The sequence below is a fragment of the Tasmannia lanceolata genome, unplaced genomic scaffold (assembly GCF_043159265.1).
Source record: "Tasmannia lanceolata isolate RefF3 unplaced genomic scaffold, GAP_Taslan_0.1 ptg000018l, whole genome shotgun sequence".
Classification (NCBI taxonomy): Eukaryota; Viridiplantae; Streptophyta; class Magnoliopsida; order Canellales; family Winteraceae; genus Tasmannia; species Tasmannia lanceolata.
Window position 1 is genome coordinate 67,795,036 of NW_027518695.1, and position 26,900 is coordinate 67,821,935.

Below are 26,900 nucleotides of genomic sequence, written 5' to 3' on the forward strand. Positions count from 1 at the left end.
CGATTTTGGAAATACATTTCCATAGAAAGCTAGTTAGCCAGAAGCAGGAAAACATATTTTCCAGGGAATCTTCGCTAGATTAATTTTTGTTGTCCTAGAAACGGACTACCTACCAATAGGTCTACTTTTCTACTTACCAAAAAAAAGTGTACCTACCCTTCAAATCTTCAAGTCTTTCTTTTCCACCAAATTTCAACTCTTAAATCTCTTTTTTTTGAAATGGTTCAACTCTTAATCTCTTATTAATAGAAAAATTCACATACCCAACATTTGTAACACTTGTGAAGAGAAAGTCTACAGAGAGATGGAAGCTCCTCTCCTTCAAGAACACATAGAACCCAATCTCTTCAAGAGATCCCTCATAGAATCTAAGAAGCTTTGGAGAATTGCAGGGCCAGCAATTTTCACTTCACTATGTCAATACTCTCTTGGTGCCATCACACAAACCTTTGTAGGCCATGTGGGCACAGTCGAACTAGCCGCTGTTTCGATCGAAGACTCTGTCATTGGCGGGTTTGCCTTTGGTGTAATGGTAAGATTCTCCCTTAAGTTAAACTGATAATTTAGTGCTATTTTATCTTCGATTTTTCTTCTGTAATTCATCATTAATTAGGAAGCTGTGTTCACTCTTTTTTGTTTTGAAGTAGTTAAGTGGGTCCTATATATTTCGTTTTGTAGTGTCAATGTGAGAATCTCAGATGGTTTGGAATTTTGTATGTGGGTTTCTGTAGTTAGGAATGGGAAGTGCTTTGGAGACTTTGTGTGGTCAAGCTTTTGGTGCAGGATCAATTAGGATGTTGGGTGTGTACTTGCAGAGATCTTGGATTATTTTGCTTTGCTCGGCTCTTGTTTTGCTTCCCATTTACATCTTCTCTCCTCCCCTTCTCATTCTGTTTGGGCAGACAAGAGAGGTTGCTGATTTAGCTGGTAACTCTCTCTCTCTCTCTGAATTTTGAAAGTCAAAATCACTTTTGACTCTATGAAATTTGCAGGGAAGATTCAAAATTAAAAGATCTCTCTTGTTCTTCAAAGAGCACTTGTACTTTGTGGTCAGTGTGACTTGAAGCCAAAACCTTTCAGTGTGTGGAGAGGAATCTCAACTACAATGCAAAAACATTTAGTCCCACATTGGAACCTATGTTTGGTTGCAGGAATTTTTTTGGTTCTTGAGATTTTTGTGGAACAAAAAACTTCCTGGGAGATTGGTGGGAAAAAAAACTCCCTGGAAGTATCCCGGAAAATAAAAATCCCATGTTATTTTTCCTTCCTGGAGTTTCGTGCGGGGTTATTTTGCTTCTTGGGATTATTTTGGGCCCACCAACCAACAGTCCCAAGAATAAAAAAACTCCGGCAACCAAACGGAGGAGTTTTCCCTCCATATAAGAGGTAGCTTGGGAGGAAAGGCTTGGTTGTTGGCGTTTTATTGTGTGGCCCACATTGGTGGGACCAACTTTAAAGAAAACGCTGGTTTTCCTATACGAGTCCAACGCCTCTGGCAGCGCTCCAATCCGACGGTTGGATGAATTTTAATCGCGACCCGAAGTTTTCTAGGAAGAGAGTTTTTGTAAGCCCAAGGGTCTACTCTCCTATCTTGTTTTGATGATTCTAAACATAATTGATTGTGTTTTTGAATAACTAATCAATTTGCTTTGAAGTGTTGTGTTTAAGATAGGATTGATCATTGAAGAAACCAACACACAATATGGTCATGTTTGAAGATGTACCCAACAAGAGTCAAATAAGCTAAGTGGAGCTCACATCAACTCTCAAGCAAGCATACAAAGATGGAAGATCAACTTGAAGACCAAAGCTAAAGAGAAATTGAAGGTTGCATAGGTATCATTGTACATCTCCTCTCTTTAGATTTTCAAGTCAAGGCAAAGTATTTTCAAAATGTTTTTCAAAGAACACTTAAAGAACTTTAAAGGTTTAGTGAATGATTATGTGGTGGACCAACATGTTGGGACCCTCATAAACATTCCATAATTATCATAAGAGTTGAGTTCCGAAAGCCAAAAATCAAACAAGAAATAAAATCTCAAAATATACAGATTTTTAGGCTTCTCGGAACTCCGAGAAATGGTCCAGTAGCTTCTGGCCATTTTCTCGGAACTCCGAGAAATGGTCCAATAGAAAAATTGCATTTTCTGGCCGTTCTCTCGGAGCTCCGAGAACCTTGCGACAGCTCAAAAAAGAGCCGTTGGGATTTGAATTAATTTGTGGTTTTTGTTATTTCCACCCCCAAAGGGTCATATTTTGAGGAGAGACTATTTATACAACATCTAGAGAATTATTTCCTCTCTCTTGATCATTTGAAAAACTTTCTTAAGCATTCAAGCAAACTTGCAACCCTTTCAAGCTTAAGATTTTGATTTTTCCAACTTGCCTTGCACTTGCAAATCTATTGAGTTTGGGTTTAGAGCTTTCACTTGCAATCATCATTGAAGAGCAATCAAGGGACTTCAAAGAGCATCAAGCTTTCAAGAAGAAGCTAAGCTATTCAACTTTCATTTCTTGTAAAGGTGTAAGGGCATCCTATTTTAATTCCCTAGAGAGAAACCGCTTAGAACTCGGCGAAGAAGGAGAGTCATTGTAAAGGTGTAAGGGCATCCTCATTTAATATCCCTTGGAAGTGTAACCGCCTCGGAGCCGGGCATCGTGGAGGTCTCGCATAGTGGAAATCCTTAAGGACGATCTTAAGAAGAGTGGAGTAGGGCTTTGCCCGAACTACTATACATCGGTGTGTCTCTTCCATTATCTTACACTTTCATTCTTTTTGGTTTAGCATTTCACTTTGTCTTTTAATATTATTTGCACTAACCAAAAATTCAATCAAGAGAAGAACATTCAAATTAGGGTTTATAATTAATTTTCAAAAGGGCTAATTAAGTGTTAAATTCAATTCACCCCCCTCTTGTTTATTTCAATTGGTATCAGAGCCTCGTCTCTAATTTTTAAAACCCTAACCGGTCTAGAGTAAAGATTCTAAAAATGGCAAACCATCCTCAACACCATGAAGGTTACTCAAACACTAGGCCACCCTATTTTGATGGAACAAACTATAGTTTTTGGAAAACTAAAATGAAAATATTTTTAACACAAGATTATCAAATGTGGAGAGCAATTAATAATGAATACACATTACCCACAAGAAATCTAAATGATTGGACCGAAGCCGAACAACAAGCTTCAAATTACAATGCCAAAGCTATGAATTCCCTTATTTGTGCTCTATCTCCCGGAGAATTCAATAGAGTATCAAATTTGAATTCGGCTAAGGAAATTTGGGATACCTTAGAGGTCACCCATGAAGGAACCAATCAAGTCAAAGAATCTAAAATGAATCATCTTTTTCCGCAATATGAACTCTTTCAAATGACACCCGATGAAACAATTGCCGACATGTACACTAGATTCACCAATCTTGTAAATGGACTAAGGGGTCTTCGAAAATAATTTTCTAATAGATATTTAGTGACCAAAATCCTTAGGTCCCTACCTTTGTCATGAGAATCCAAAACCTCCGCAATCACCGAAGCCAAGGACATGAACAGATTGAACCTAGATGAACTAATAGGGTCCTTGATCACCCATGAAATGATTTTCAAAACAAAAGCACCCGAAATTGAAACTAAAATTGAAAAAGGAAAAGGAATTGCTTTTGCCTGTAATGTAGGTGAAAATGAAGATGCAAAGGAAAACATGGAAGATGAGGTTGCCCTCCTAACAAGAAGGATCAAATTCTTGTAAAGGAACATGTGAGGTATGAGAAATAGAAGGACCAATCCTCCATTCAAGAAGAAAGAAGAACTCGGTGATGGATCTTCTCAACCCCAATGCTACGGTTGCAAGAAGATTGGACACATTCGCCCGGATTGTCCACTCAATAATGAGCCTTCTTCAACCAACCGCTTCAAGAGAAGAGAAGGCAAGAAAGGAATGACCGCCACTTGGGATGAGGAAATTGAAAGTGAAGGTGAACAAAATGATGGCGAAGATTGCTTGATAGCAAGGAACGTGTGCTTCATGGCCTCAACAAACGACAATAACGAGGTAAATACTTTAAATGATGTCATTATCTTAAAAGAAGTTCTAGATTCCTTACAAAATGCAAATGATGAACTTGAAATTCAATTCGATAAAATTGCATCACTTGAAAATTCTCTTGCTAACATGACAAAAGAATTTGGTTGGTTAAAGAAAGATCATGAATTTTTAGATGATAAAAATGAAAAATACAAAGTAGAAATTCATGAGTTAAATGCTTCTATCAAAATCTTAAATGAAAACCAACAAGAACTTTCTAATGAAAACAACAAGCTAAATTATGAAAATGGTAAACTATCTTTTGAATATGATGAACTAAAGAAACTTTTTGAAAAATTTGAAAATAGTTCATTGAAATTAGATAAGCTTGTTAATATACAAAGAATGTTAAGTGACAAAAGTGGACTTGGACATAAATGGAATACTACAATATCTAACTATAAAAACAAACTTGAAAATGCTTCTTCTAGTAGTACCAAGATTTATTTTTATTGTGGTCTAGAAGGTCATTACAAGGTTTCTTGCTTGCATGCTAAACAAGATAAAATCAAATTGAACTCTAAAGTGAAATTAAATGAACATAGCAAGATTAGGAAGATTTGGGTACCTAAGGGATCTCACTTGCCTATTCATATGTATGTATGCCTTAAAAGCCATAACAAGAAGAACACATGGTACCTTGATAGTGGATGCTCTAGACACATGACATGAGACCTTACTCAATTCGCATCCCTATCACTCAAGGATGGTGGAGACGTTACCTTTGGAGATGATAAGAAAGGAAAAGTCAAATGTGAAAGCACCATAGGTAACTCTACCTCTCCCATACATGATGTACTATTTGTTGATGGCTTGTCCCATAATCTTATTAGCATTAGTCAATTATGTGATAATGGTTTTGAAGTAGTCTTCAATCCCGACAAATGCATTGTTAAAAATAAGATAGATGGAAAAGTAAAATTCATAGGTTCTAGAGACAATAACATTTACACAATTGGACTAGATGATCTTAGACTCCAAAATGTGACTTGTCTTAATGCCATTAGTGAGGATTCTTGGCTATGGCATAGGAGGTTGGGTCATGCTGGAATGGAACTCATTTCGACCCTCTCATCAAAAGAAATTGTTAGATGATTGCCTAAGTTCAAATACACCAAAGATCACATTTGTAGAACTTGTCAATTAGGAAAACAATTGAAGAGCTCATTTGCACCTAAAAATATGATTTCAACTTCCTACCCCTTGGAGCTACTTCATATGGATCTTTTTGGACCAATGAAGACAAGTAGCCTAGGTGGAAAGAGGTACGTGTTTGTAGTTGTGGATGACTACTCACGATTTACTTGGGTCATATTTCTAGCACACAAAGATGAAACTTATGAAAATTTTCTTATATTGTGCAATCAAATACAAAATGAAAAAGGTGTTGCTATCTCTTACATTAGAAGTGATCATGGAACGGAATTTGAAAATGTACATTTTGACACTTACTGTAATGAACATGGCATAAAACATAATTTTTTCCGCACCTAGAACACCTCAACAAAATGGAGTTGTAGAAAGAAAGAATCGAACTCTCCAAGAAATGGCTAGAACTATGTTGCATGAAAATGATCTCCCTAGATATTTTTGGGCGGAAGCGGTTAGCACCGCTTGCTATATCATAAACAGGGTATATTTAAGGCAAATTTCTAAGAAAACACCCTATGAGCTTTGGAAAAACTTGAAACCTAATATAAGCTATTTTAGAGTGTTTGGATGTAAATGCTTCATTTTAAACATTAAAGATAATTTACACAAATTTGATAAGAAGTCGGATGATGGAATATTCTTAGGGTACTCTTCACATAGCAAGGCATATAGAGTATTTAATAGAAGAACCCTAGTTGTCGAAGAATCCATGCATGTGACATTTGATGAGAGAGAGCAAACACCTCAAGAAATGCCACATGATGAGGATGAACCCATTGAACATCTTTTTCCTAAATTAAGTGCTCCTCCTCATGCATCTACAAGTCATACATTACCTAGTGAGGAAGCAGAAAATGTAGATGATGACTCATTGCCTAGGGATATGAGAACATTGGTAGATCATCCTGAATCCCAAATCTTAGGTGATGCCACATCGCCGGTAAGAACTAGATCATACTATCGAAGTGTGAGTAACAATTTGGCGTTCCTATCCGAATTAGAACCTAAAACCATCAAGGAAGCCGAAAAGGATGAATATTGGTTGATGGCTATGCAAGAAGAGTTAAGTCAATTCGAAAGGAACAAGTTGTGGAGGCTAGTGCCTAGACCTAGTGATCATCAAGTCATTGGCACGAGATGAGTGTATAGAAACAAGTTAGATAAAAATAAAATTATCACTAGAAACAAAGCTAGGCTTGTAGCCCAAGGGTACAATCAGGAGGAGGGAATAGACTATGATGAGACATTTGCTCCTGTTGCCAGTATGGAGGCTATTAGGATACTCTTGGCATATGCATCTCATAAAGGATTTAAACTATATCAAATGGATGTCAAAAGTGCATTCCTAAATGGCTATATCCAAGAGGAAGTGTATGTTGATCAACCTCCAGGTTTTGAGGACTACAAACATCCAAATCATGTCTTCAGGCTTGATAAAGCTTTATATGGATTAAAGCAAGCTCCTAGAGCTTGGTATGAGAGGCTTTGCACTTTTTTGGTTGAAAAAGGATTTGAGATGGGAAAGGTGGATAAAACATTGTTTATCAAAAGAGAGAATCAAGATATCCTCCTTGTCCAGATCTATGTGGATGATACCATCTGTGGCTCAACTAATCAAAAATTGTGTGATGAATTTGCAACTTTAATGAAAAATGAATTTAAAATGAGAATGATGGGTGAGTTAACCTATTTCTTAGGACTCCAAATTAAACAATACAAAAATGGAATATTTTTAAATCAAGAGAAATATACAAAGGAGTTATTAAAGAAGTATGGCATGGATAGCAGTAAGACATCAAGAATTCCCATGAGTACTACTGCTAAGCTAGAAAAGGATGAATTTGGCAAATCTGTGGACCAGAAGATGTATAGGGGTATGATAGTTAGTTTACTCTATTTGACAGCTAGCAGACCAGACATTATGTTTACTGTCTGTCTCTGTGCTCGATTTCAATCGGATCCAAAAGAGTCTCACCTATCAGCAGTCAAGAAGATCTTCAAGTATTTAAGAGGAACACAAAGTCTCGGACTATGGTATGAAAGATCATCTTCCTTTACTCTCATCGGATATTCAGATGCAAACTTCGCCGGATGTAGAGTAGATAGGAAAAGCACTAGTGGGACTTGCCAATTCTTGGGTAAATCACTTGTTTCATGGTTTAGCAAGAAGCAAAATTCAGTAGCTCTGTCCACAACAGAAGCATAATATGTGGCAGCTGGAGCTTGTTGTGCACAAGTCCTATGGATGAAAAGCACATTGATGGACTATGCAATTAAAATAAAAAATATTCTCATCCAATGTGACAACACTAGTGCTATAAGCTTAACAAAGAACCCCATACAACACTCAAGAACAAAACATATTGAGATTAGGCACCACTTCATTAGAGATCACTCACAAAAAGGGGATATTTGCTTAAAATATATCAACACTGATGATCAATTAGCGGATATCTTTACAAAACCCCTTAGTGATGATAGAATTTGCTATATTCGAAGTGCCTTAAACATTTGGAGTGCAGATCAAGTTAAAGAAATTGCCAAATAAATACTTTGTGCCCTTCACCTGCTCATTTATATAGTATTTATTTATATATCATCTTTGTTTGGTAGTATCTGCATGAATGAGATGTCAAATATTAATCTTAAAAATCACTCAATTGATACTCTTAGCCTTCTTAGTTTTCTAAGTTGGAGAGGTATCTTCACTTTAATTAAAAATACCTAACAATTTGACATTTGTCAACATCTTGATCATGAACAGGTATATGTGCATTACTTGGCTATATATTTTTATACCATAAGCATTGATTTAGGGGGAGTACCTAACTCAATATTTATCTACTCCTAAATTGCTTTATTTTTTTTCACCCTTTCTGTCAATGACAAAAGGGGGAGAAGTTTGAAATTGATTATCTATTCAATTGACTTTATGCACCATATGCTTTTAATTGTTATCATTTATCTGTGTGCATATATTGAGGGGGAGTTCCAGTATTCACTTGCCCACTATGTCACTCCACACACACCTCATAATCAATTTTGTTTGTCATCATAAAAAAGGGGGAGATTGTAAGCCCAAGGGTCTACTCTCCTATCTTGTTTTGATGATTCTAAACATAATTGATTATGTTTTTGAATAACTAATCAATTTGCTTTGAAGTGTTGTGTTTAAGATATGATTGATCATTGAAGAAACCAACACACAACATGATCATGCTTGAAGATTACCCAACAAGAGTCAAAGGAGCTAAGTGGAGCTCACATCATCTCTCAAGCAAGCATACAAAGATGGAAGATTAACTTGAAGACCAAAGCTAAAGAGAAATTGAAGGTTGCATAGGTATCATTGTACATCTCATCTCTTTAGATTTTCAAGTCAAGGCAAAGTATTTTCAAAATGTTGTTCAAAGAACACTTAAAGAACTTTAAATGTTTAGTGAATGATTATGTGGTGGACCAACATGTTGGGACCCTCATATAAATTCCATAATTATCATAAGAGTTGAGTTCCAAAAGCCAAAAATCAAACAAGAAATAAAATATCAAAATATACATATTTTTAGGCTTCTCGCAACTCCGAGATTTTTCTCGGAGCTCCGAGCTCGGAACTCCGAGAAATGGTCCAGTAGAAAAATTGCATTTTCTGGCCGTTCTCTCGGAACTCCGAGAACCTTGCGACAGCTCAAAAAAGAGCCGTTGGGATTTGAATTAATTTGTGGTTTTTGTTATTTCCACCCCCAAACGGTCATATTTTGAGGAGAGACTATTTATACAACATCTAGAGGATTATTTCCTCTCTCTTGATCATTTGAAAAACTTTCTTAAGCATTCAAGCAAACTTGCAACCCTTTCAAGCTTAAGATTTTGATTTTTCCCAACTTGCCTTGCACTTGCAAATCTATTGAGTTTGGGTTTAGAGCTTTCACTTGCAATCATCATTGAAGAGCAATCAAGGGACTTCAAAGAGCATCAAGCTTTCAAGAAGAAGCTAAGCTATTCAACTTTCATTTCTTGTAAAGGTGTAAGGGCATCCTATTTTAATTTCCTAGAGAGAAACCGCTTAGAACTCGGCGAAGAAGGAGAGTCATTGTAAAGGTATAAGGGCATCCTCATTTAATATCCCTTGGAAGTGTAACCGCCTCGGAGCCGGGCATCGTGGAGGTCTCGCATAGTGGAAATCCTTAAGGACGATCTTAAGAAGAGTGGAGTAGGGCTTTGCCCGAACCACTATACATCGGTGTGTCTCTTCCATTATCTTGCACTTTCATTCTTTTTGGTTTAGCATTTCACTTTGTCTTTTAATCTTATTTGCACTAACCAAAAATTCAATCAAGAGAAGAAAATTCAAATTAGGGTTTATAATTAATTTTCAAAAGGGCTAATTAAGTGTTAAAATTCAATTCACCCCCCCTCCTGTTTATTTCAGTTTTCCAAGTGGGTTTCGATTTACAGATACGAGCGCGTTTAGACTTTTGCGCTATCACGTGACGCACCAGCTGTCACTACGCATATGTGATTTCTTTGTTTTTAGTTTATTTTGTCCTCTTCTTCGAATTTACTTCGGCCCAATTTGGACCCTTAAATCTCATATTCTGAAAAAGTGTTGAACTGTATCTTACATTTTTTTTGGCGTTTCGGACGTAATGGTACTGGTTTGGTAACAATCTGAGACCTGTAGGTTACTTTTCTATGAATCTCCGCTTTTCTTGGGCACTAGATATTTCAATTTTTCTTGGGTTTAGAATCATAAAAAGAAAAAGTTTTGAACTGTACCCTAAAGTTTTTCGGCGTTTCGGACGCAATGGTATAGTTTTCAGAATAATCTGAGATCAGTAGGTTGTTGTTCTCTATGTTTCCACTATAAAAGGGCTTCGGATTTTGGACCTAGGGCTTGGGAAACACTCCCAAATTTTGATAGAATGTTACCAACACCCTAAGGTACTATGTGTATCAGTTTCAGACTGATTGGATTAATGGATTTTAGTTTTGAAGAGGTTTAAGTTGTTTATGGTCAGTTTTGCCTACATCCTAAAGGCCCTTGAAAACTGATTTGAGTTTCCATTAAGGTAAAATCTAATCAATCCAAAACCTCTACAATAAAGTTAATAATTGCCAAAAATTATACAATATGAATTTAAAGTGTTTTTTGCTTGAGTTTCAATTCATACGCATATTTCTTTAAATTTAGTTGTAGTTGTATGCAATTCCTTCAGTTGTATTGGTTAGTTGTAATTACGTAAATCATACCCCATAAAGTAAATTGTTGTAATATGACATAAAGATCAGTCATACACCCAAGATACCATTATAAAGAGGAATTCGATTAGTCTGGGAGGGGCCAAAGCATCCTATGGCTATGAGGATACGTGTGACAAGTGGTGCATTAACAATGCCCATTGACACATAAAGTGCAACTTTTCAGTTGCTTTACTCTAATGGTATCTGCAATGGCAATGCGTTTGTAATGCATAGTCGCTTGGCCCAAAGGAAAGTGCTTGTGCATTATGAATTCATTGGAATCGTGAGATCAATGAAATTAGATGAAGGCTCTTGTCCTAGGCCCAAAAGTATGGAGAAGGGATCAAATTCTGATCTAATTGTTCGGTATGATTACTAAGGGTAAATCTAATGTGTGCTGTAGCCTTGGCCCAAAGGAGGGCTACAGTGATACGATGCATTTACAACCAGATATGTCAATATGGGTTGGCATTCTGGTATTATGGCTTAATTGGAATTTAGCACTTAGTAAGCATGTGTTTGTATTTTATATTTTGCAGCTAATCAGTCAATATTTGTATTATAAATCTATTAGGATTCCTTTCCTTACTGGGATAATTTTCTCAGTCAATGGATAGGGTATGCTCATTCTTGGGTTGGATGGACCTTGATCTTGTTCTCAGAGTGGATGAATTACCAACTCATACAGATCAGAGTACGCAAGAAGAGAGGGACCATTATAAAGAGTGGGAGAGGTCAAACCGCTTAAGCTTGTTTCTCATTTAGAGCCACATTGCTCAAAGCATCAGGACATCTCTCCCTAAGATCACCAATGCCAGGGAGTTTATGGAAGTGGTTCAAGAACAGTTTGTAAGTTCAGATAAGGCATTGGCTGCTACTCTTATGAGCAAACTTGTATCTTTAAAGCACAATGCAGATAAAGGAGTTAGAGAGAATATCATGAAAATGCGCAATAATGATGCACAAGTGCAGGCCATGAAATTGAAATTTCTGAGTCATTCTTGGTAATTCTTTATCCTCAACTCCCTCTTTATAGAATATAGTGAATTCAAGATTAGCTATAATATTCATAAGGGCAAATGGTCTCTCGACAATCTTTAGACCATGTGTGTAGAAGAGAAATGGAGGTTGAGCTAAGAAAAGCAGGAAACAACCAATCTTGTCATTCGACGAAAGAAATAAGGAAAGATTGGCAGGAGTGTTCCTATGAAGAAGAAGCTAAACAAACTGTCAGTTAACCAAATTGACGCTAAGGATACTCAAGTAAAGTGCTTCTTCTACAGAAAGAAGGGACAATTAAAGGAAAACTGCCTCAAGTACATAAAGTGACTCAAAAGCGAGATAATCACATTTTGTTTGTATGAATCTAATATAGTTTATGTTCAAAATGACACGTGAAGGATTGATTCCAGTTTTTCAATCCATGTTACCAGAACCTTATAATTATTAGTTAGTCATCCAACACCGACGTAAAGTGAGCTGTTTATCTTCTCAAGAAACTAGAAACACTCACGGGTGGAAGATAAAGGGACCTACCAGCTTGAGCCATCTACATGATTTGTTTTATAAGACCTTTTACATACCTTTATCTATTTTAGACTTTTGGACCATGATAAAAACCTTAATTTTCATTATTCTTCCCTTGATATAATTAAGAATTCTATCATTAGCATTGGTACCTTATTTTGATGGCCTACATCATTTGAGCCTAAATATTTTTTCTCAAAATACCCTAACTGTGCAAAATGGTGTTGGCATTGAACGTAGTCATGAGAATAAGGAATCCTCTACATTGTGGCACATGAGATATGATCATATCTCTAGAAAGTTTATTAAAAGGTTAGTAAAAGATGAGGTCCTAGAGACTCTTGATTTTGCTAACTTTGGAACTTGTGTGAACTGCGTAAAGAAAAAGCAGACAAACAAGTCCAAAAAGGGTGCCAAGAGGAGTTCAGAAAAGTTAGAGATCATACATACTGATATTTGCGGGCCAATTCCAACTTCTTGTGTGAATCGTCTAAGATGTTTTATCTCTTTTATCCACAATTATACGAGATATATGTATCTCTATCATCTCTTTGAAAAGAGTGAGGAGTTAAGTGTAAACACAAAGCAGAAGTAGAGAGACAATCTGGAAAGAAAATAAAGATCGTTAGATCAGATAGATGAGGTGAATATTATGACAAATACACTAAATTGGGATAAAGGTCATGTTCATTTGCTGGATTCCTAAAGGAAGAGGGCATTATTGCCCAATATTTCATGCCGAGAACACCACATCAAAGCTGAAAGGAGGAATTGCACGCCAATGGATATGGTTGAGAGTATGATTAGCCATTCAATCCTCTCATTAAATTAGTGGAACGAAGCCTTCAAGACAACCGTGTATGTTTTAAATAGGGTTCCCAGTAAAGTAGTTCTTAAAACTCCATTCAAGTTGTGGAAATGTTGGAAACCCAGTTTAAAACACTTAATGATATGTGGCTGTCCAGTTGAAGTTAAAGTGTTCAATCCACATGAGAGGAAATTAGACTTAAAGACTATTAGTGGCTATTTTATTGGCTATGCTGAAGGGTCTAAAGGTTATAAGTTTTACTGTCCTAATCATACTACTAAATTTGTTGAAGGAAAGAACACTGTCTTTCTTGAGGACGATGACGACAGTGGGAGCAAACTACCTCGAGACTTAGTCTTTGATGAAGTGCAGAATCTAGTTATCATATCTGCACCTGAGGATCAAGTGGTCAGAATTCATGACCCTTCACAAGATGTGGTTATGGAGGACGAACTAACTGATGGTTTGCCACCCCAAGAGGATATTGTCATTGAAAATGCCAACCAAAATCCACAAGAAGTGGAGGATGTAGTGGCACCAAGAAGATCTTCAAGAATAAGGAGACCGGCTATCTCTTCATATTATATTGTGTATCTTCAAGAAGTTGACCAAGAGTGTGCGAATGATGGAAACCCTTTGACGTTTTCACTAGCTATGAGTGGTGAGGATTCTAATTTATGGCATGAGGCCATGAAGGATGAATTAGAACCTATAGCTAAGAACCAAGGCTGGGATCTTGTCGAATTGCCTAACATCACCCCAATAAACCTTAGATCTGGAACATATTAGTGTGAGTCATATCCAATAAGTATCGTATCTTCCTCTCAGTGACACCATTCTACTGCGAGGTATAAGCATAGGAAGACTCATGGATGATGCCGCGTGACTCAAGAAATTGCTGAAAACCATTATAGGTAGAGAAATATTATTTGGCATTATCAGTGCACAAGCAAGAAATAGAACATTTAAATTGATTAGCAATTTCAAAGTAAAAGCGACGAAATGCATTAAAAACTTCAGAACAATCTTTAAGTAGAAACAACCATGTAGCGCGTGAAAAATCATCCACAAATATAACAAAATATCAAAAACCATATAAAGAGACAGTACTTGAAGGATCCCAAATGTCAGAATGAACAATTTCAAAAGGACTCGACGAACGATGAATACCAAGTGAAGGATAAGAAACTCGATGGTACTTTTTCCAACTCACAAGACTCACAGGAAAATGACTCAATAGGCCTAGTAATGTAAGAACATTTGTGAAGCTTCTCGGTAAGAGGGTGACCCAAATGATAGTGCCACTGATAAGCATCAACAAAAGTATGAAGAGCAAAACCAGCATGTCTCGAATTAAGATAGTATAAGCCACCAATATCACGGCCCAAACTAATCCTCGTCCCAGTCTTCAGATCCTGAAAGGTGCAATAAGAGGTATAGAAGAAAACATAACAATTTAGAGTTTTTGTCAATTGACGCAAAGACAGTTGACCAATAGGAAATGCAAGAACATACAGAACATAAGATAAACAATGGTTGTTAGAGATGGAGACTACAAACCCAAAAAAAGGTGATGTGGTTCTATCTACTAATGTAACAGAATGAGGGGCACTAGATCGAAAATAAACCTAAAACACTCCTAAAGTAATTGAAATGACCAAAATAACCTTATCTCATGGGAAAATGGGAAGATCGGAAAAATTGGAAGAAGTACTAAAATTTTTAAAAATGCTAAAGAATGAAAAAGTTCTTAAACACCCATATATCATGGAAAATGACCAAAATGCCGTTATCTAATAGAAAACAACCAAACAAACTGTATCTCATGAAAAATATGAAAAAAAGAAAAATAATTATAAAAAAGGAAAAATTCCTAAAGTAACCCAAAATATTAAAAAAATCTAAAATACTACTTGATCCAACTTTTCCCGATTCGACCCCAACTTTTGCCGACTTAACCCCAACTTTTGGTCCTTTTCATCATACGATGCCACTCTTCAGTGCAAATAATTTTAACTACCAGCCAACTGATATTTCAAAAATATAATGCAGTTTCTTCGTAAATTATCTGGGAAAAATAAATTGTATATTGATGAAATATTTTATTTTCCTTGTTTTTTAGTATTTCACTATTTCATTACCCTGTCCTCACTCATGCCCGCTAGTCTCTCCTTCCATCCTCTCTCACCACTTGATAAACTAAAATTCCATGGAAAATTTTTTCATGGCAGCCAATCATGGCTTTAGCGTTACTCAGAAGTGGTTTCATTAGAAGAAAGTTTGTTATCTAATATATGTTAACATAAGTTTTATTTAGGTACCCATTAGAAATACTTTGGAAAAAAAATTTTAGGCTAAAAACATGATTCTCCATATCCAATTGAAATATACTTTTAAAATTAAGAATTTAATGGTGTATTTAAAACTCTCCTTTAGTAACTAAAAAGCTGCATTATAAGTTTTCTTCAAAAAGGTTTCAAAATTTTCTCCAAATTCCTAGAGAAACCATCAAACATTTACTTGGATAGAAATCCTTGGATAAGCTGTTCCAGGGATTGGTTTCCCACTTGGATAATTTTAAAATTAATAAACCCAGCCATGCAATCCCATGGAGAACAGCCCCCCCAAAGGCCACACATAGAGCTCAGTTGTGGGATCTCTGATAATATTTTCTTACCCTCTTTGGATTGCAGGAATTTTTTCGGAAATGGTTGGAAAGAAAAAATATTTGTAAAAATTTATCCTTTTTGAAAAAAAATAACATGAACCAAAGCATTTTTTTTTGGGACCTTCAATTTACACTGATAACCATCTAAATTAACTATAATCATATCATTTCCATCTAACTTGTTTATAATTTTTTTTTCCAAACAGAGCGTATGAGAAACAAGATTGTTCTTTTATACAGGGAAGTTTGCCTTGTGGATGATTCCTCAGTTGTTCGCCTACGCCCTCAATTTCCCAATTCGAAAATTCTTGGTGGCTCAAAGAAAGGTCATGGTGCCGGCTATGGTGGCGGGCGTAGTCTTGGTGATACATGTTGTGTTCAGCTGGTTGCTTATATTTAAGCTCGGGTGCGGCCTTCTCGGTGCAGCCGTCGCCCTTGATTTGTCGTGGTGGCTCATCATCTTTGGCCAATTGAGCTACATCTTTGTAACAAAATCTGATGGTGCTTGGTCCGGTTTTTCATGGCTTGCCTTCAAAGATCTCTTTGCTTTTGTCAAACTTTTCTTAGCTTCAGCTGTAATGTTATGGTAAGCCACTTCCAATGTTACATAATCTTAATTGTGAAACAACCAATTACTCCAAAAGCTTAAGCTGTTAGGCCATGTTTGGATACCTCATGTTTTTTTATTTGGATTTGGATACAAAATACATCAATCATCCTCATGCTCATGTTGTACGAGGGAGGGAAGGAGGGAGGGAGGGACGTCTTGCTGTTGCTGCAGCAAGGTCGAGGAGCAGCGAGGGTGAAGGTAATTGCCACAAATATGTATTTCTAAATAATGTCTAGCAGAAAAGACTTGAAAATCAGGTTTTTTTTTCACTGTTGTAGCTGATTTGGAAATCGAAGGATTCGATCCAGCTACAAATCTCAACTGCAAATGTGAGAAATCCAAATCTAAATCTTGTGGGTATCCAAACGTGGCGTTAGGGAATTGGTGTTATTTAATCACATGTACTTCAACAAACCTCTCCCCCACCCCCATGTGAAACAACCAATTACTCCAAAAGCTTAACCTGGTAGAGAGTTATCATTTAATCATTTATACTTCTAAATTCTAACATTATTTGAATCTTGATAATACAAGTTTCCATTCTCGACTTGATGGCAATCAATGATGCTCTCTCTTTCTCTCTCATGAGAAATAGATATGTTTTGTTTGCTGAAATTGCAGTTTAGAGTTTTGGTACTTGACGATATTGATAATCTTGACTGGCAACCTTACAAACCCTGTTATAGCAGTTGATGCCCTCTCCATATGGTAAAAGAGCATCAATACACTTACTTTCACCATTTTTCAATTATATAAAATTATTGAGATCATAAAATGGAAAATATTCTTGCAATTGTATTTTTTGCAGCATGAACTTAAATGGATGGGTGTTTATGATTGCATTTGGATTCAATGCTGCCATAAGGTTTGTCACTCTTTTACTTTTTGTTTTCTTTATGGCTCTGTTTCTTTCTGTAGTGGTTTGGGCCACTTCGAACTAATGGGTATTTAATTGACAATTCAAATCTCGAGTTGCTGCCATGTTAACTTGTTTTACTGGTGAGTTGAGTTAACCCAATGAGTTTTTAGTTGAGTAGATGAATTTTTACTGAATATATATCTCTCCTCCTGCCACTTTTTTTACTGAATATATATCTCTCCTCCTGCCACTTTTTTGTGGGAATCTAGAATAGAGTCCCAAAGAACTAACCATAGTTTATGTTTAAGATTTTTTTGTATATTAAAATGAGAACAATGATTCCTATTGGAAATTATAAATCAAATCAATGTTTATGGTTTTGTGAAAAGTACTCTTTTGGGGTTTTCTAGGATAGTTATTATGTGAGGAAAATGTAAAAGTCATTGTATGTTTTTTGGAGTTCTTAATGTCTAGGTTAGATTATCAAAGAGTCAATGGGGAGCTACTATGATGTTGCTTAGGATACCTAAAGGACTCATGGGGATTACAACAAAGTGTTTAATGTATTTATCTATTTTAGGAGTGTTGTGTCTATAAGTATTGTGTAGAGATTGTAAGCTCGAGAGAAGCTTCAAGGGTAAGCTAAAAGAGTAATGTTTCAAGGGTAATAGTCCAAGGGAGAAGAAGTGTAGAGATTCTATGGAAAAAAGGAAAAGAAACCGAGTAGAGGATCTTTTACTTTGATTCATCCCAAATCTTCCAACTAATTTCTCCGCATACCCTTTTTGAGAAACTAGCATGCCATCCTTCAAGGTCTCCACCTTCAAACCAAGAAAGTGACTTAGTTCTCCCAAGTCCTTCATCTCAAAAATAATAGATAGCTTATCCCTTAGCTTTGCAACCTCAATATCATTGTTGCCGGTAACTATCATGTCGTCGACGTAAAGAAGCACAATGACAAGCAAGCCTTTGTCTTTCTTTACAAATAAACTAGAATCGGAGTTAGAAGCAAAATAATCGCAGAATTGTAAATATTCGGCAATCTTACCATACCACGCCCTTGGAGCTTGCTTTAACCCATAAAGAGCTTTCTTGAGCTTGCAAACATAATTCGGATAATCACTTGAATTGTAACCCAACGGTTGCTCCATGTAGATATCTTTGTCAATCTCACCATACAAAAATGCATTTTTCACATCAAGTTGAAATAATTTCCAACCATGATAAGCGGCCAATGAAATTACAACTCGAACGGAAGTCATCTTGGCAATGGGACTAAAGGTCTCCTCATAATCCTCTCCATACTTTTGAGAGAACCCTCTAGCCACCAACCTTGCTTTGAACCTATCCACACTCTCATCCGCTTTCCGCTTCAATTTGTACACCCATTTATATGTAACCGGCTTCACATCAATAGGCTTAGGAACAAGATCCCAAGTCTCATTTTTCACAAGTGCATTCATCTCCTCATTCATAGCATCCTTCCATTCTCTCACCCCTTTTGCTTCATCAAAGCAAGAAGGCTCATTGTCATCAAATGGATCGGAAAGAAAACAAGAATAAGTGCTCACCATGTTTTCATCCCGATACCGTGCCGGTTTGACAATCTTTCTTTTTGATCTTCTAGGATGTGATGCACTATACTCATCTTCATTAGTTTCTTCATTTTGCTCATCTTCTTGAACATGATATGCAACATCACTCCCCCTATCACCTTGCTCCCCCATCGGAAAAGAAGAAGAAGACCCAAATTCCATTGGAGCATTTGGTGTCACCGGCAAGTACATTGTTGCTTGAGGCTCAACCTCAACAAGGATGTGCTCACCTACACCCACACTATTAGTAGAACCACCATCCAAACCATAATAAGAAGAGACTTCATCAAATACAACATCTCTTGAAACAATAGACTTGTGAGTTGTAGGATCCATGCACTTCCAACATTTCTTCCTTTCATCATACCCAATGAAAATACACTTCTTTGCCGTGGCATCCAACTTGGTTCTCTTTTCATCCGGCACATGCACATAGCAAATTGAACCAAAGACCTTGAAGTGCTTGACACTAGGCTTCACCCTAAACATCAACTCATAAGGAGACTTCATATTAATCGGACTAAGAGGCACCAGATTAATCACATAAGTTGCACAAGCCATACCTTCCGCCTCCGCCACTTCATTTTGTTGAGGCGTATAAGCACAAGTGAGATCCCTTTGGATACCATGATCACGACAAAACATAGAAAATTCATCGGAAGTAAACTTCCCACCATTATCGGTTCTCAACCGCTTGATCGATTTGTGAAGTATACTTTCAACGGTCTTCTTGAACTCAACAAACTTAGACAATGCATCCGATTTCTCCCTTATAAAATACACCCAAGTGAATCTAGTAAAATCATCAGCAAATAACAACATATAGCGGAAGCCGGAAAATGAAGGTGTCCTACAAGGTCCCATTACATCACTATGGATACGCTCCAATGGGGCCTTGCACCTTGAAAGAGACTTGTCAAACGGAAGACGATGTGCCTTACCATATTGACAACCCTCACACACATTTCCACCACCAAAAGAATCTAAATTTGGTAGCCCATTCACTAGATTCTTAATCACCATGACCTTCAATTTATCCATGCTAATATGACCCAATCTAGCATGCCAAATTGAAGTGCCATCATTTGTACTCATTTTATCAACATATAAGGTTGAAGACGATAAAACAAACAAATCTTTAACTCTCTTACCGGTGTAGACAACATCCGCCTTCAAGCTTGAAATATTCCGAAGAGATTTCACCTCCTTAGGCCCGAATAAAACATAATTTCCCGCATCAACCGCATTTGCCACCGAGAAAAGATTCTTCTTCATACCGGAAACATGAAACACACTCTTAAGTATAATAGGATCCTCATTTGCTCCACCAATGGCAATGACCCCTTCTTTCTCTACCGGATGTATGGTGTTGTCCGCCGTGATGATAGCATCACTGCCTTTATATTTTTGGAACTTTGAGAACTTAGATTCGTCGCCGGTAAGATGATGCCCACAACCGGAATCGACAATCCAATCACTCTTAAAATTGATGGATGCCAAAGAACCCACCGTAGTAGTTTCCTCCACGAAACATCTACCCCAATCTTCTTCATGTTTTGGATCATCAACTTTTTCGTCTACATTGCCATCCTTTAATGTCACATGGCAATTCTTTTGTGTATGCCCAAATTTACCATATCGGTAACACTTGATACCCTTTCGGTTTCCATTACCCATAACGGATGATCCACCTTCGTCTCCACCTTTACTTGGAACATTTTTCTTCTCTTTGTATTTGTTGAAAGGCTTCTTGTTACTTGAAAACAATGTTTCTCCTTCACTCCCGGATATTGAACAACCTGCCATTTGTCTAGCTAAAGACTCTTGTGAAGCAAGAAGATTTTCAAACTCCACCAAAGATGGTTGCTGATCCCATCCTTGAATTGATGTAACATAAGGGATACACTCTCTCTTCAACCCACGAATAATATGCCGCTTCATTCGTGCCTCCGAAATAGGCTCTTCTGGATCCAATAGAGAAATCTCCGAACAAAGATTCTTGATCTTCAAAAAGAATTGAGAACTAGAGAGACTACCTTGTGTAGTATTCGCCAAATCATTTTCTAACATTTGTAGACGAGCCATATTCTTCTTGTTAAGCAATCCATCAAGGGTAGTCCATATCTCACTCGCCGATTTACATCCAATGATGTGCTCAAACAAGTCATGTGAAATAAACCTCTTCAAAAGAAATTCGGCCTTGGCATTCTTCACAATACATCGGCATTTTCTTGTGTATCTTCCGGAGCTACAACGGCATCTCCACAAACAACCTCCCATAAATCTTCTCCCACAAGATAAGACTCCATACATGTTTTCCATATCTTGTAATTTGATTGATTTAGCAACTCAATGCCGAGTCCACTAACCCTTCCACTCATATCCATCTTCAAAGCACCGATTGAACTTCTTCACCAAGGGAATCTTGATAAGCACCAACTACCACCCTTTTGGCTTTGATACCATATAGAGAAAGACGGAATTCACAACACCGGAAAATCCTCTTCTCAAATAGTGAAACCAAAGTTTACACTAGCCCAAGATGAACAACCAAGTAGAAGAAGAACAATGCCCAAAAGAGATGTGCTTCAATATATGATAGAAAGAACAACACTACAAGATAAACAACAATAAAAAGAAGAAAACTTCAAGAGGAAAGCTTGCACACAAGAGAGCTTCAATGAAGCTTCAATGGAGGTCTATGTCTTAGTGGAGAATCTCTACAAAAATGGAGTTAATGAGAATAGGCTTGGTCAAGGAACGTAAAGAGAAAACAGCTTAGGTAAGTGGTAGTGGGTATGGGAAAGTGGTGTCTTAAATGCTTAGGGAAGTAGTGGGTTTGGAGTTCCAAGTAAGGGTTTGAATTTGAAATAGGTAGGTAGTGGGAAAAGATGGAGCAAACATGTGTGGCTCACACATGTGCAAGCTAGGCAAAAAGACCAACATGCTCATGGACACAAAAATACATATTTGCCCTCACTACTTCTCTCAAAATAAAAACAAATTAAAGCTACCCAAAAAATACACTTTAAAAATTAACAGGAGAGTGTTGAAATATAAATGATTAAATAACACCAACTCTAACAGCTTAAGCTTCATGTGAAACAACCAATTACTCCAAAAGCGTAAGCTGTAAGAGTAAGTGCTATTTAATCATTTGTACTTCAACAGTCTGTTAATGTTTATTGCATCTCCTCTTGTCCACAACTGCACATCGAGTTTGATCCTGTTTTTTGAGAGATTCGAAATCTCTCGGTATACAACAAATTCAAATGTTCATTTAGTTTAATTATCTTTATTTGAATGTGATAAGAGATACTTTGTTCACCCTTATATTGTAGATAGCAAGTGCCCTTTGATCTCTCACTTTCCTCTACTTTCAAAAAGAGTGGGAGAAATCAAAACCCCTCCCACGAGAATGAAGCGTGGCAGGAAGTGAATAGAAAGAAGTACTTCCCCATTCCTCGACACGATTCCTTCCTAAATAGCGGGAATGACAAACAACATTTGAGGAAGAGCCAAAGAGCTAGGAAGTTGAGTCAGAGGATGATAGGGGCCCTTGATTATTAGTGGTTCTTGAGATACTTTGTACTTCCACTTTTCCTTGGACGTTGCTTAGGATAGGTCTTATCTTTGTTCTCACGGTCTATATCCCTATTCTTGTGATAGGGTTAGTGTTTTGTATGCTGATTGTATTATCTAATTTCTCATTCTAATAAGCCGGTAGGGGTCCATACCAAACCCCAGCTTACCTATCAAAAAATAAATAAAAATCCACTTCGATCTTTTTGTGTGAAAATCTGTTATGGTTGTTCTAACAGTGTGAGAGTATCGAATGAACTAGGAGCTGGAAATCCTCAAACAGCAAAATTTGCAGTAATGGTGGTTTCAGCCACGTCCATTTCCCTCGGCTTCGTTTGCATGGCCGTCCTTTTGATAACCAGAAATGACTTCCCTCTTCTTTTCACAAGCAGTAGTGTCGTCGCCAAGGAAGTTACCAAGCTTTCAAGCTTACTAGCCTTCACCATGGTTCTAAACGGCCTCCAACCAGTTCTATCTGGTTAGTTTGATGAACTTGATTTTCTTTCTCTTTGATTTCTTCTATAATTAAGTGAAAATATATTAATCTTCATATCTATTTGTGCAAGAGAGTTGTTCCTGTTGCCTTTTGCTTTTAGTCTTTGCCAACAAAGTGGGTACGTGGCATTACCATTTTCCTTTGTAAAATGGTGTGAAACAACCAGTCACACTCCCCTCCAAAAGCTTGTACTTCAATACTCCCCTTCACGCGTGGACCCTCATTTTGGGTTGGTCCTTTTTTTTGGATTGGCCATATACATGGATTTTTAATATTGAAGAGTTATTGAGATTTGAACCTGGGACCTGCCCGACGCAATAGCTCTTATACCATGTGAAACAACCAATTACTCCATTTTTTTTTATCGTTGACATATAAATGATTAAATAACACCAACTCTTATGGCTTAAGCTTTTGGAGTAATTGGTTGTTTCACATGGTATCTGAGCTATTGCCTCACGGCATGTCTTCGGTTCAAAGCACAATAAGTTCTTGATAAGTATCCACTTCACTTGTACGTTCAACCCAAAAAAGAGGGGCCGCAATTGAGGGGGAGTGTTGAAGTATATAAATGATTAAATGACACCAAATCTAACAGCTTAAGCTTTTGGGGGTAATTGGTTGTTTCACAAATGATGAATATTTGCTTGTGCTACCCATTTTTAGGCTCCGTTTCTTTAGACTTAAAATGGGCATGAAACAAATTTTATGGCCAATTTTGCTGTGCTTCTTTCGACATAAAATGGATGTAAAACAATTTTTGCGCAAAATTTTTCACTTAAAATGAGAGTAAAATTTGTTTATGCTCATTTCACGTCAAAAGAAATAGTCTTAAAAATGGGTGTAAAATTTTTTTTATGCACATTTTACATCAAAAGAAACTTAACCAATGGGCGCAAAATTTATTATATGCCCATTTTAAGTCAAATGAAATAGAGCCTGATGTAAAATCAAGTTTACCACATTGAGTTTAAACTAAGGTTTTGTTTCTAAGTTTAAATTATCTTAAGCTTAATTTTTTGTTCTTTTTCTTCTTTCAGGAGTGGCCGTTGGAGCTGGATGGCAAGCTCTGGTAGCTTATATAAATGTTGGATGCTATTATGTTGTTGGGTTACCTCTTGGCTTGCTTTTGGGTTTTAAATTTGATTTTGGAGTTGAGGTGAATTACCAGAATATGCTTTAAAGACATCTCTCTCTCTCAAAATTCAAACTATTTTTTTTTTTTTTTGAATGGTTGCAAAATTCATTCAAAAAGAAGGAAGCCTGAGGTGGTCCACCAAAAGATACAACTAAGAGAGAAAAAGTAGAAAAAACTTCAAACTGATTTTGTTCAACTTTATAACTATTTGTTTTTTCTCAATTTTTTGGGGGTTCCAGGGCATTTGGTCTGGGATGATTGGTGGCATTGTTCTTCAGACAATAATCTTAGTGGTGGTAACTTCATGTACTAACTGGAACAACGAGGTGAGTTAATGTTCTTGGGACAATGATGGGTTTTATTTTAGAGAAATGATTAGCAATGCATAACTAATATACTAGTGACATGTTAGTGACTTTCTTGTTATTAATATTTCAGGCTGCACAGGCGGAAAGCCGTGTTATGAAGTGGGGAGGATCAGCTGCTGGAGATATACCATCTAATGGGTCCCAAATCGCGAGTTGATAGCGATTGAGGATAAATAATCTAATGGTCCCACCTTTGATCTCACATTTCCCCATTATCAATTATAGAGCTTGAATGTTTCTTAATTTTCTTAGATTAATTGCCCATATAAAGACAATGATCAGACAGCATGAGATCGAAACCGTTAATTTTCTGTAATATTATCTTCAAGATAGGGCCTACAAGATGAAGGGTCAAGATCGAGCTAATGTCATGTGGGTGGGCCCAGACCAGGCTTCCCATGTTAAGGCAGGATCAAATAATCTCATGAGAGAGAGAGAGAGAGAGAGAGAGAGAGAGAGAGAGAGAGAGAGAGAGCTATACATTTTAGCAGATGAGAGCTTTTAAAGACCAGAATAAAAAGGGTTGTGTTACATTCCTCTTTTGGGGTTTCTTGATTTGTTCTTTTGATGATGGATTTAAACAAACTAAATCTTTGACCTTGGTTTTCTACTGTTGAGAAAATATCTCATAATGATTGACCAGGGCTTGATGCCGCTCGGTGATTTGTAGGGAAATGATATAGTTGGCTTATTCAGAGGGATGTCAAATAAAACTTGAAATGCTGTGGTTCAGGTTACATTTTTCATTTGTAATCAACAATGGAAAAGTAACAAATTTTGGAAAGTTTTTCTTTTCTATGCCAAAGATTGCACTTATCCTTGTTACTTAGAGTTAATTTTACGAGCATTCACTAGAAAAGTATAAATAAAGGAAATATTGCCATTATTGAATGGAATGAGTGGGGATCAATTCCCTCAAGATCTTGATAAGCAGATTTAGACACAATAATAAGGTAAAAGCTTGGCCCAATGAACCTTGATGCTGATAACTTTACCCTCTTAGAAGAACATGTATGTCTTAGATCATGCCTTGTATCACAGGTTGTTAGAGTTATTTTCATCTTAATTAAATAAAAAAAAATTAAATGCTAATCCACCCATTGAACACTTCAAAAAAAAAAAAAAACGCGATTAAAATAAAAAATTTAAGTAATCAATAATTGAAACAATGACAAGTTAATGAATCCAAAATGTCCAAATGTAATCAATGAATAACTTAACTCCTTTTTTTTTTCGCCGCTATCTGAGTCATCTCAAGTACATGATTTCGGCGAGTGGTGATACTCTTCGAAACCGTAGCAATGCTGTGAAAATTTTAGATTTCTCAGAGACCATATCCTCAACAATCTTAAAAAAGAATGTCTCAAGTACCGGTGCACTAGCGAGTAAGAATTTTATAAATCCTAGATCATGTTTTGTGCCTGATATCTTTGCCATCTTGACAGTTTTCAGATAATTGAACAGGCAATCCAATTGTAGTTGTGTTTCCCAAAAGTTATCAACAGGTTTACAAGACCTTTTTGCATCAGAATAGACCTGGAGATATACATGAAACTAAAACCCAATTACACATTTGGATCACAATAATACATATCAAAATTCAAAATATGTTTAAAAGAACTTACCGAGATTGCAAGTTCTTGCAATTTAGGGGAGGCTTTACACAAACAAAGAGCAGCCGAGATCTGCTTTGAGTTTGCAATATTGATGCTCAAAGAAAGATTTCTTAGACATTCATATGTAATAGGAACCATATTTGGTATATCACCCGAAGCCAAAACCTACGATCCAAGTCAAAAATACAATATAAGGGTTTTGCCAAGTGAATTTTAAATGAGAATCATAACATTGGGTTACCTGTAGAAAATATTTCTTCACTTCAAGTCTTTCGAGTGCATGTAGACAACCGAGAATCTTGATTAAATTGCAAGTTCCCCTTTGTTCAAGATATTTGGCGTTGGTGACACGTGAAGACAAACCAATTATTAGAGTAGATAGAAGTTAAGCATTTTCAAAAGAGAGTACTTGAAAAACACCATAGAGTCTTGAGTATCGGAGATTTGGAGCATGGATTCGAAAATGAGTTAAATTATCAATGTTCTCCCAATCTCTCAAGAAGTGGGCAACTGGAAACCAACAATTCTAATGTGTCACTAGAAATGATAATTCCCTGAAGATCGAGGCTTGTCAGATTAGGAAAGCCTTTGAATGTAGAAGGTGACTTGAAAATACAATAAAATAACTCTAAATGGGTCATTTCATGACACAAGAAGAGGCAAGAAGGAATGTATTGGCCAATTTGCCTATATATTTTATGTCTCTTTTTATGTGCCCGGTTAGTGTTGCCTTGCGTATTGAAAAGATCCAGCGTAGATTTTTGTGGGGTGAAAATGAGGAGAAGAAAGGCATCTCTTTGGTAAACTGGAGCGATGTATGTGTACCTATTAAGTTTGGAGGTTTGGGCATTAGGAGGTTTAGGGAGTTTAACCATGCCTTATTGGGAAAATGGTTGTGGAGATTTGGGGAAGAGCAGTCTAATTTATGGGCTAAGGTGATTTGTAGTAAGTATGGCTGTATTCCGGGTGGATGGGAATCAAAGGACGAATATAAGAAAAAGGAGTTGACTGCGTGGAGAGATATCTTGAAATTAGCTTGCTCCTTTAATTTAAAGGTGAGGTTCAGGGTTTATGGTGGTGATAGAATTAAGTTTTGGAGTGATGTGTGGTGTGAAGAGGAGCAGTTAAGGATCTTGTTCCCTAAGCTGTATCGG

General features: G+C 36.8%; 1 protein-coding gene and 1 long non-coding RNA gene across 2 annotated transcripts; one reads left to right on the plus strand and one right to left on the minus strand.

Moving 5' to 3' along the window:
• Positions 1 to 227: 227 nt before the first annotated feature.
• LOC143849849 (protein DETOXIFICATION 33-like) lies at positions 228 to 24,666 on the plus strand. Its single transcript, XM_077359116.1, has 9 exons — positions 228 to 532; positions 732 to 927; positions 15,723 to 16,068; positions 16,714 to 16,800; positions 16,901 to 16,957; positions 22,368 to 22,606; positions 23,665 to 23,783; positions 24,002 to 24,088; positions 24,201 to 24,666. Exons 1-9 carry the CDS (start codon positions 305 to 307, stop codon positions 24,285 to 24,287), a joined length of 1,446 nt encoding a protein of 481 aa, XP_077215231.1. The 5' UTR covers positions 228 to 304; the 3' UTR covers positions 24,288 to 24,666.
• A 582-nt stretch (positions 24,667 to 25,248) lies between these two features.
• On the minus strand, positions 25,249 to 26,404 carry LOC143849850 (uncharacterized). The gene is made up of 3 exons (XR_013235884.1): positions 25,988 to 26,404; positions 25,756 to 25,911; positions 25,249 to 25,666 (listed from the first exon to the last, which is right to left on the minus strand). It is a non-coding gene; the product is annotated as an uncharacterized LOC143849850 (long non-coding RNA).
• Positions 26,405 to 26,900: the final 496 nt, after the last annotated feature.